This window comes from Chrysochloris asiatica, unplaced genomic scaffold (genome assembly GCF_000296735.1).
Source record: "Chrysochloris asiatica unplaced genomic scaffold, ChrAsi1.0 scaffold00031, whole genome shotgun sequence".
Classification (NCBI taxonomy): Eukaryota; Metazoa; Chordata; class Mammalia; order Afrosoricida; family Chrysochloridae; genus Chrysochloris; species Chrysochloris asiatica.
In genome coordinates this window covers 12,098,411-12,110,564 of record NW_006408549.1, presented here as the reverse complement: position 1 = coordinate 12,110,564, position 12,154 = coordinate 12,098,411, and the positions used below count along the sequence as shown (strand labels likewise).

Below are 12,154 nucleotides of genomic sequence, written 5' to 3'. Positions count from 1 at the left end.
TTTTTTTTTTTTTTTTTTTTTAAACTACTAGAGAAATATCACTAATACATACAGATCTAAAAGCAGCATAGAAAGATACAGGTTCTTCACCAACTAGGAATAAAGAGACTAAATGTGGGCATATGGTTAAACTACAATGCATCTTCACATTTGTCCAACACATTTACAAGAAAAACACCATTGGGAAACCTCACAGGACAGAAGTGTTGTAACACCAAGAGAACTACTAGTTGTTTTATTAAAAATCCAAACCGGGTGGGGTTGAAAATTTTTGGAAAGGGGCTGGAGCTGGAGCCACCACTTTTTAAAAATTATTTTTCAATATAAAATGAATGAGCTGGAATAGATCCAATGTCTTACTCTGTGGAACCTTGTAAAAGTGAAGAAACGTTGAAGGGTTATTTAGGGCAGCTGGCTGATGTCCGAGCTGCCAGAATGCTAATTAACTGCAGGCTGAGTCTCTTACTTCTGTGTGTGTGTGTGTGTCTGTGTGTGTGTATACATATATTTTTAAAAGAAACCTTTTGTCTTATGGCAATTTTTTTTCTTGCTGTTGTATTCATACATCCCACTGCAAATCATCTTTCATTTTTCATTCTGTTGACCTGGATAGTAGTATTTGTTTTCAGAAACAGGAAGAGGAAAAAAGCAAAAACAAAAACAAAAGGAAAACAAAAACAAAAACGAACATCTGTGTCTCCTTCCAATCTGCTGCACATCTGCGCGTTTTGTAGCGGGTCTTCAAAGTTCAGTTAGCAACCCACGGACGCCATTCATCTTCTTGTTAAAATGTCTACTGCTGTATCCAATGCTCATGCCCTTGAGGATTTTCCTCTTTTTTTTTTTTCCCCCATTATTATATATAAAGAACATTGTGACTTTTAATATTAGCATTTTTGCTTTCAACAGCAATTAGCAATCTCTTGGTTTGCTGTTTGGTAAAGCATCGGTTAATGAGGTCATCTAGTTTAAAATCCCAGCTACTGGAAAATAACAGGGAGGAGGTCAAATCTATCATTTTATGTTATATTCTCTGCTCTCTTTTCAGTTTTCTAAAGAAAAGATATCTTTGTTATCCACAATAAGTCATTGCGACCCGTTACTGGCCCTCTGTATTTTACTACCACCTCAAGATACAATAAGTTCTCTCTTGCTGAAGTACTGAAATATGATAGTTCATCTATAAACAAACAAACAAACAAAAAAAAACAACTTTGAGCATCTGAGGATGAGGAATTGGTTTCGTGTTGGTTTTGTTGTCTTTCCTCCGACAGTTCTGAGTTCACGTCTAGCGAGGGGTTGTTTCTATGGTGGAAGGGGTTCCCGGGGTGGTTGACCTTGGAGTGGCTGCTGGTGGTGTGTCCATAGGGCTCCCAGCCCCGCTGTTGGGTGTGACAGAGGAGCTGACCGCGGGTGTGTCTCCCTGCTGCTGGGCCTGCAGGGTCTGTCCACAGATGTGGTGGTGTTTTTCCCAGTCTTTGTGCTGGCAAAATGAGCCACAGTATCGGGCTGTGTTACAGCCACTGCAGGTTTCACTCGCTTTACGGCCACAATTCCAGCAACTCTAAAGGGAAAGGTAGGAAAAAGCAAAATCTCAGATTAATGCACTGTTGTCTATAAAATAAGGTAGGCAACACTGCAGCCTTATTTTCAGGAACTATACAATCAAAGGATTCTTTGGGAGGTGAAAACAATAACATGCTTTGTTGCTATCCAAAAGTTTAGCAGTTCAAGTTCTTCCAGAGATGTTTCAGAAGAAAGATCCACTTCTAAAATATCAGTCATTACAAACCCTATTGAGCACCGTTCTACTCTGACCCACTTAGAGTGTATTGAGTTGGAATTGACTCCACAAAAGGTAGCTATATATTAAGAATGACAAATCCAAGTCGTGTGTGTGTGCACACTAGACACACAAAAGATGTAAGCCTTAATGTAAGCTGCCCAAACTTTCTTGCCAACAATTGTTACCGCATCTAGTATAAACTAGTTTTTAGTATAAAATCCCTTCTTTCAGCTTTGCTTTTGCTATCTTCATATCTAAATTCTCATTCATCAGTATTAACACTGCTATTGCCATTATTTTTTATTTTTTTCCACTTCAATATCAATAATGGAGTGCTGGTGTGGCACTATGGGCTGGACTGCAAGGTCAGTTTGGACCACAAGGTTGGCAGTTCAAATTCACCATGCACTCTCTGGAAGCCCTATACAAGGTCACTATGGGTCAGAATCAACTCAATGGCACTTAACAACAAACAATACCAATAATGCCACAATGTTAATTGCCGTTGATTCGGTTTCAACTCATAGTGATCCTGTATAGGGTTTCTGAACAGCAGCTGGTGAGTCTGAAACACCACCCTTGTGATTCAAAGTGACCTTGTGGTCCAGTGTTTTTCCTATTGTGCCACACCACAAAAATATCACTCAGGGCTGAAATTTCTTCTCCTAAACACTAACAGGAATCACAAAGAACCATCAGAACTCTATATCAGATTCACAGAACTATACCTATTCCTTATCAACTTTTTTGTATTTGTAACAATAGTAAAAAACTATTCAGGACATTAATGAGGCATCGGGCATGATGGTAACAGCTTTGGCGTGAGGAGGGTACCATGTTCAGCTGTCAGTCATATAGTGCCAGCCTCTCCCATGGTCATGGACTCTGGGGGATGTGCAGGCCTGTGCTAGGTTACCAGTTTCTGTAAAGTCTAAGGGCCTAAAGCTTTTAAAAATACTGTGGAGTGGAAAGGGAGGAAAGGCATGGGAGATGGTGTCTGGACAAAATGCACATGAGTTTAGGAAATCCAAAGTGAGTGCCAAAGAGAGGCGGATGCTCAGCCAGGTTCCTAGTGTCCTGGTAGAAGCCCTGGGCCCAAGTGAATTGCCAGGCCTGGAAGGCAGATCAGGCTTGGGATGCAGGGGGTTATCAAAGCAGCATTGCAGGGTAGGCGAAGAGCCCTGGAGCCAGCTTCCTGAGGGAAGCTTTAACACAGCAAAGGAGGAAGAGGAAAAAATTCAACTGTGAGCCCTCCAGTTACAGTTGGCTTTATTGAACTTTGTTTCCTCCAAGCCTCCTTTTCCACAAATCACAGTTGGACCCTAACACAATGATGAGCACGTTATTATTGTAGTTGTTTTTATTCCTATGATTATTTTTTCTATTTAAAAAAAAAATCACGCAAATGAATGATTTGAAAAAAAAACCCAACTTCACTTTCACATAACAGCCTTGTCTTTAGAACTTAACCATGTTAATAAGTCAGGAGTAGTATAATGTGATACATAGAGGATTCTAAAGAGTGTGAGGAAAGGTACTTTAACTTCTTCATGTATTTAGGATCCGCACTGGACTGCAAACCGTAAGGTGAGTGTTTCAAATCTACTAGATGCTCCTTGGAAACCCAATACGGGGTTGCTATGAATCAGAACCAACATGACAGCACTTAACAACAACAACCTCCACTAAAACCAAATTCATTATGTCTTACAATGAAGTACTAAGACAGTCTCCAAACAACTGACCTTTACTTCAGCTCCAAGGAGGGCAGGCAATTTGGTCTGTACTTTCATCATACATCCTACGCACCCAGAACAATGCCTGCTATATTGTTGTTGTTAAGTGCCTTCCAGTCAGTTCTGACTCATAGTGACCATTGTATAGGGTTTCAAGGAGTGAGTGGTGGGTTTGAACTATTGACCTTGTGGTTTGCAATACAGTGCCACACCAGGACTCCAGGTAGATGGTGTTCAGAGCGACCCTGTACAGGGTTTCCGAGGCTGTAAACCTTTATGAGAGCAGAAAGCCTCATCTTTCTCCACGGAGTTCTGGTAGTGTAGTGGTTACGAATCGGGCTGTGAACTGCAAGGTCAGCAGTTCGAAACTACCAGCCGCTCCGTGGGAGAAAGATGAGACGTTCTGCTCCCATAAAGATTTACAGCCTCGGAAACCCTGTACAGGGTCGCTATAGGTCGGAACCGACTCAATGGCACTTAACAGCAACACTACCAGATGGTAGGTGCTCAATATATATTTATATATGAATAAATCAAGACTATGGCTAATTTTTCTTTGAAAATGTTTAAGTATAAAAATGCGACAGTGTTCATTATAATTTCACACAATGCTTTCCATTGGTTGACGCTATTTTTTATTAAGGGAAATAGATGACATGGTGGCTCATCTGAAAGCAAGTACAGTACTCAGGCATGTGTGAGCCTGTTGCCATTATCCGTGGTGCTTTCTAAGTCATGAGGAAAGGTTGCCCTCTGAGATTTAAATGGCAAGAGAATCATGTCATAAATCAGAGTACAGACATGTCATGCCACCTACTAGAGACTAAAGAGCGTATCTATAGGTTCCAGGGGTGGAGGAAGAGGAGGAGAGACAGTGCCCTTACATGCTCTTCCAAGAAATGGAGAGAACCAACTTTAAACTTGGGTAGTTCGTTTGGCAAGACTATCCCCACTGAGAAATGGCTTTATCAAATCATCTTTGCTCTGTGCCGGTAAAGTTCTTATTCTTGATTTTGCTATTCTTGTCAAACAAACCTCTAACTATATATACTTTGGTAACCCAGCTAACTGACAGTACGTGCTTTGTTGTTGTTGCTGTGTGCCATCGAGTCAGCTCCAAGTCACAGTCACCCTGTGTAGGATTTCCAAGAGCAGTTAGTGGGTTTGAAGTGCTGACCTTGTGGTTATGTGACGATTAAAATGGAAATTCTAGTATGTTGCTCTTGCTAAGTGCTGTTTGTTATTGTTACCTGCTGTTGAATCCGTTCTGACTCATAGGGACTCTGTATAGGGTTTTCGAGGAGGTTCTGGTGAGTTTAAACTGCCCACCTTGTAGGGTATCTTACAGAGCCACAGCAGGAATCCACATTAAATATCTTCCTGCTGTGTTCCCTATATTCATCTTGTTTTCAGAATACTGGTTGTGCAGTCTCAGGTGGAGTTGGTTCTAACTCATAGCAACCCTGTATAAAGTTTCTGAGGAGCAGCTGGTGGGTTTGAACTGCTAATCTAGTGATCAGCAGCTCTGTGCTTACCCTACAGCTACAGTACCACACCAGGTCTCCATGTGTAAAAATATGCAGAGGGATTTTTCAGTTGTCATTCTAATTTCACTAATGGATTAAAAACAAAATCCTAGAAAGACAGTGATCTACTTCTGTAAGCCAGTCAGTGAGGCCCCCTTGGATCACAAAAGTCTAACCCCACTGTACTCAGGGTTGCGAGTCAGGGATCAGCCTGACAGAAGCTAACGAGAAAAAGACAAGGGTTGTTTAAGTGTGGGTTGTCTGCAGATTCATATGGTTTTTAGCTGTTAAAAAGGTTCCAGCTCTGTATTCTAATATATCATTCAGAAACTATGGCTCATTGTGAAGATTAACAATCAGTACTAATTTAATCAAGAAAATAACTCAAAATATACGCAGCTATGATCAGAGAGCTCGTAAGCATAACTAGAAGCCCTTCTCTCTGAAGAGCCATAGGATCACATTGCATATTCACCAAAAGGTGAACAAACAAACATAGGCCTGGCCCATCCTTCAAAGCAGCAAGTGAGGTGTCTGACACTCAATGCTGTGAATGAAGTTCACTTGCTGGTGGCTTAGGCTCTTAGAAAAATGCCAGCTGGATCCTGGAACCAACTCAGCAAATAAGTGGTATTCCTAAATTACATCAGAAAATTCCAATTAGAGAATAGAGACCTAAATCCAAAACAATATTTTAAGGAAATTAAACATCTAATCTGAGTCAAGTGGCTTCTTTAGGAAATACCCTGGTGTGAGTCCTATCCTTTTTTTGGCAGCAGCTCATTTTGGCAGGCACAGGGTGGTTAACTGCCCAATACTCAATGGCTCCTTCAGATTGAAATCAGATGTACACAACATTCTCAATTTAAACTGATTAAACACACAGACTAAACCAGGTAATTACAAATGCATGTGTTGGGGAGTGGAAAAAAGAGACAGAATGGGACTTCTTTATTTTTTTAAAGTGTTTTCAAAGATGGGAATAATTTTACAAATAAAAAAGTGGAATTACGCCAACCATAGAAACAGATGTTTTGGATAGTGGAGCTGCTGAGAACTGAGACTTCTTGCCTAGTATCCCTTGGTTCTGGGCCAGGATTACCTCTAGTTCCATTCCTAAGTTGTTAGATCCCACTCATTTGCCACCCTCCACAGGGACAAAAGTAACCTTCAGCTGTAGGAAGGTACAACAAAGAGCAATTTAAATGATATGGCGTTGGGACAGGGAGGCTCCACAATTTTATTGTTCTTAACACTGTCCTGCAATGATTGTGAAAGGAAGGTTAGTTTAAGTGTCAACTAACTAGAGAACTCCAAAGTGCATTACAGAAAATGCCATTTCTATATTTCTCTCCTGAATTTACTTTTGGCTAATCCACACCTGGAATCTTGATGTGGCGCTGTGGGTTCATGTGCAGGATGGCAAAGTCAGTTTGAGCTATAAGGTTGGCAGTTCAAGCTCATCAGCCACTCCTCAGAAACCCTATCTATATAGGTTCGCTACGAGTCAGAACTAATTTGACGGCACTTAACAACAACGACAATCCACACTGCAAGGTCAGCTGTTCAAATTCACCAGTCACTCTGAGGCAGAATGGACTCGACAGCACTTAACAACAATCCACACCTGCAGAATTGAAAACTGACCAACGGCATTCAGCCCTTAAACCAAACATCACAAACACACTGTTGTCAAATCTGTTCCAACCCATAGGGTTTCCAAGACTGCATAATTTACGTAACCAGACAACCTCATGAAGCAGCTGTGGAGTTCAAACCACTGACATTGGTTACAGTCGCCAATTCCAGAAATAGTGGAGGCTGCAGAATCTCATGAGTTCTCTAATAAAGGTATGTTCCTAAGCTTCCTATTGTGTCCAAAGGAGTATAATGCCTGGGATATATCCCTTGGGAAAGGGATAAAAACAGTCAATGGCTTAATTTAGCTTTACATTTTTCAATTTTTATATTCAAGCTAGTATTTCCTGAGAGCTTTTATTTACTTTTTTTTTTTTTTTTTAAATAACCAACATTACTTTCCAGTCCTCTAAGAAATGCTCCTAATGAATGAATTACCACAAGAGTGTGCAAAGCTCAAAGAATAGCACTTTACAGCCGATTTCATTTCCAAAGCTCATGGCACCATATACTCCTTTACTATTTGCTATGATATTATTCTCTTACATAAAGAACATTTTGTTTTTATCTGAAAAATGGTATTAACTCAATCAGATGAAAAACCTGGATCTGAACATCACTCTATCCTTGGCCAAATGTACTAAATACAAGGGATATTTGTGGAAATGGAAGCGAATATCATCTGGTATCAGCAATTTTCTTGTCTGTAAGAATATGATTTATTTTATGCTGTTTTTTAGATACATTGTTGTTGGTACTGACTCATAGCGACCCTGTGCACAACAGAATGAAACACTGCCCAGTCCTGGGCCAACCTCACAATTAATTGTTGCCACAATTGCACAATACATCTTGTCCTCTTTTTCTCTGACCCTCCACCTTACCACACTTGATATCCCTCTCCAGTGACTGGTCCCTCCTGATAATATGCTCGAAGTAGGAGAGATAAAGTCTGGCCATTTTGGCCTTCAAGGTGTACTCTGGCTGCACTTCTTCCAATACAGATCTGCTGGGTTTTTTGGCAGCCCATGGCACTTTCAATAGTCACCTCCAACAATATAACTCAAAAACATCAATTCTCCTACAATTTTCCTTATTCACTGTTCAACTTTCACATGTATATGAGCTTACTTAAAATATCACAGTGTGGGTCAGGCATACTTTAGTCCTCCAGCTGACATCTTTGCTCTTCAACACTTTAAAAAGGTCTTGTGCAGCAGATTTGCCTAATCCCATACGTCATTTGATTTCTTGGCTGCTGCTTCCACAAGTGTTGATGGTTGATCCAAGAAGAATGAAGTCTTTGACAACTTCAATCTTTTCTACACTGATAAGAATGTTGTTTATTGGTCGGTCCAGCAGTGAGGCTTTTTAAGTCCTCTTCACTTTCAGCAAGCAAGATTGTATCATCTGCATATCGCAGGTTGTTAAGGAGTCTTCCTCCAATCCTGATGCCACATTTTTCTTCACATAACCCAGCTTCTTAGATTTGCTCAGCATACAGGTTGAATAAGTATGGTGAAAGAATACAACCCTATTGCACACCTTTCCTAATTTCAAATCATTCAGTGCCCCCATGTTCTTTTCGAACAACTGCCTCTTGGCAGAACACAGTGAAGTGTTCTGGAATACTCATACTTCGCAATGTTGTCCATAGCTTGTCATGATCCATACTGTCAAAAGTCTTTCTGTAGTCAATAAAGCATAGGTAAACATCTTTCTTATATTCTCTGCTTTCAGCCATGATCCATCTGACGTCAGCAATGATATCCCTCAATACACGTCCTCTTCTTAATCCGTCTGAAACTTCTGGCAGTTCTGTTAATGTATAGTTACAGCCATTTCTGTATAATCTTTAGCAAAATTTTACATGCATGGGATATCAAAGATATTGTCGATGATTTCCACATTCCATTTGGTCACCTCTCTTTGGAATGGGCACAAATACTGATCTTTTCTAATCTGTTGTCTTCCAAACTTTTTGGCATAGATGGGCGAGTGCCTTCAGTGCCACCTCACTTTGTTCAAAGATTTCAATTTGTATTCCATCAATTTCTGGTGCTTTTGTTCTTTGCCAATTTCTTCAATGCACCTTGGACTTCGTCTGTCAGTATCATTGGCTCTTGATCATATGCTACCTCTTGAAATGACTGAATATTGACCATTTCTTTTTGGTACAGTGACTGTGTGTATTCCTTCCATCTTTTTTTTTTTAAAAGCTTTCTGCATCATTCAATAATTTGCCCAGAGAATCCTTCAATAATGAAAGACAAGTCTTGAATGTTTTCTTCAATTCCCTTAGCCTTAGAAATGCTGAGTATGTTCTTCCCTTTTGGTTTTCTAACTCCAGATCGCTGCACATTGAAATATTTGACTTTGTCTTCTTGAGCTGACCTTTGAAATTTTCTGTTCAGCTATTATACTTCCTCATTTCTTCCATTTGCTTTAGCATCTCTATGCTGGCGAGCAAGTTTCACTGTCTTTTGTGACATCCATTTTGATTTTTTGCTTTCTTCCTCTATGATGTTCTTGGTGTCATCCCACAACTCTTCTGGAGGTACATCGAGACTAGAGAATGAGATTTCTGTTTCTGTTGACAAAATGTAGCCCTCTGGTTTTTGTTTTTTGAAATTCCTCTTCTGTGAGACAAGATATCTTCTCATGAATTATTCTAAGTTTCTCTAGGTATTGTACACCCATTAATATATTTCTTTACAGAGTTTATTGTTGGTATGGATTGTTGTTAGACACTATCTCATCAGTTCCAACTCATAGCAACTCTGAAGTGCTGACCTTGCAGTTCTAGCCAATCTTGTGGTCCAGTGCTTATCTATTCATACACCCATATATACACAATTGATGCTCAATAAGTTTAAATAAAACAATTATAAATAAAAGTCTCAAAATATAAAGAGCTCTAGAGAAGGCAACTTCTGACTTAAATTCACAGTATGATCACATATTTGCAGTGACTTCTTCAATTGAAAACCACTTTCAAATATATATATTGCAGCTTGTGAAACTAGTAAGACCCAAAGAATAAGCTGTCTAGTAAATGATCTACCCAGTTCACATGGATGGGATATTGCACAGCAAAGATTTGGTTTAACCAGGTCTTTGACAGCAAATCAAATATTCTTTAACAATTGTCATCCTTTGTCAATTTAAAATCTTTTCATAGAGCCCATTTTGGCAGGAACATGAGAAGAGCACTTCACTCCTGAAACTGGTCAGGGATTGGGCCTGTGAGTTAGCCATCAAACCTGAGACAAAGTGTTATGGTATGTAATGGAAATTCCACAGGCTTCTGAGTCACACAGATCTGGGATTCACTGCCTACTTCTGTCAGTGACTTTAGAACCAAAAGCAATTGACTTAACCTCTTGGATACAAAGTACTTGTGAAGCACACATGTCTGATGTTCAATTGGTCCTTAAAAAATGGCAGTTGCTAACACCAATTACTACCTTTAGCACTTACATATAATTCTTGTTCCAGATATACCCGTCACTGCTATTAGACCTAGAAAGTCCACTGCATGTTCAATTTAAGTTTCTTTCTTCACAAACATTAGCAGTTATAGAGAACATTTGCTCTACTTCCCCTTAAACTTCACTAGTGACCAATGACTCTTTACCAGTCCTCAGCCTTCTCTGGTAGCGTAGTTATTATGAGTCAGGCTGCTAAGCACAAAGTCAGCAGTTCGAAACTACTCGTCATTCTAAGGGAGAAAGATGAGGCTTTCTGCTGCTGTAAAGGTTTACAGCCTCAAAAAACCTATATATGTAGTCCCTATGAGTCGGAACAGACTCCATGGCACACCACCACCACCAATCATTTCTCTATTCCTCTTTTTCAAATTTCCATCATTGAATTTTTCTCTAATTTTAATTTCCAAGATTCTGAGTTTCTGTTTCATATACTATAACTTCTCCCTCTTCTGTTTATTTCTCTCCAAAATGGCAAATATTATAGGGGAAGCTGGCATAAAAAAATGCTATCCTTATTATGATGTGCCTTTGTCAAATCACACAGTTTCAATATCACCTGTAAGATAATGGCTCTTGAACCTCTATCTCCAGCCCATCCTGGGTTACAGGTTCTTATTTTCAAGCGGCTGCTTGCTGTATAGCTCAGGTAGGACGTTCATCTGTTAACTAAGTCAGTATTCCTAAATCTCATCCTCTGGTGTGGTCTATTTCATATACTGGCAACATGATTCAGGTATATGAATTGAAAACTGAATACTCCTCTTTTTAACCCCTGCAAATACACCACACTATATCCTCCATGTTTTATCTCCATCGTTTCTCCTATCCTTTTCAATTTCACAATTGCTACTGAAATTCCACTAATACCCTTCCTAGCTATTAGAACAGCATTTTAACTGTTTTTTCTTCTCTTCCTTTCGCTCTTTTGTGCTTTGTTATCCATTGTAAAGTAAAATACGGCTACAGATTTCTTTTGCTCCCATCAACCACCTTATAAAGTGGGCCACATATGTATTATCTCAATTTTTCAGATCAGAAAGGCAAAGCTACAAGCGGTGAGCTACTCAAGATCACTCCATGCCCAGTGATCACTCCACTACACATGAACATCTCCAGAATCAGACTTTCAGTAAAAGAAAAACAAAAAAACACATCCTATTAAAACATAGATCTTGTTTTGAGTGTTCCTCTGGAAATCGACTGTTCTGATCAGATTTGTGGGTTTTAATAAGATCTGTCCTCTGAGACCCCTGGCAGTAACTATGTTATATGTTGTTATGTGCCGTGGAATCAGTTCAGACTCATAGCGACCCTGTACAGGGTTTCTGAGAATGTAAATCTTTACAGGAGCAGAAAGCCTCATCTTTCTCCCATGGAACAGCTAGTAGTTTCAAACTGCTGACCATGAGATCAGCAGCCCAATTCGTAACCACTACGCTGCCAGAGCTCCTAATGTTATTATGTAGCATCTATATTTTCACCATTTGCATTACACTTCAAAAGTCCCACTGAGGATGGTTCCAGTACTTCTAGAAGGAGTGATGAAGATGAAGCTTCCAGAGTAGCTTTCCCACATCATCACAACCTAGCATGCTCTGGAAATGCAGAGTTTAAACTTAAGTCAACCAATGTTCATGCTACAAAATTGCCCAAGTTTTAAATAAACTGTGTAGTTAGTTCTTCACCTGTCTAAGAATAATTATTTTGGTGGCTTGAAACTAAAAACTAAGTACTGGAACACTCATTTATTATCTGTTTTGAATCCCCATTTCTAATTACTTACATCTATCACATAAGCTTTCATCACATGAGTGTGAATCTCAAAGCACTACTGTTATATGGTCTTTTTAAACAGTCCAAATATAACATTGTTCATTGGAAAAACCAAAATAGAAAACTCTGTGAGAGAGTTTCAAAAAGTTTGTGAAAAAAGTTTCTAGAAATAAATGAGAACGAAAACACAACGTACCAAAATCT

At 39.5% G+C, this 12,154-nt stretch overlaps 1 protein-coding gene across 1 annotated transcript in view; it reads right to left on the bottom strand.

The window, feature by feature from the left end:
* Window positions 1-1,288: 1,288 nt before the first annotated feature.
* LOC102819969 (protein CBFA2T1-like) overlaps window positions 1,289-12,154 on the bottom strand; it is a 225,340-nt gene continuing 214,474 nt past the window's right edge. Inside the window, 1 exon segment of the mRNA XM_006859256.1 lies at window positions 1,289-1,564. Coding sequence (XP_006859318.1) covers window positions 1,289-1,564 — 276 coding nt within the window.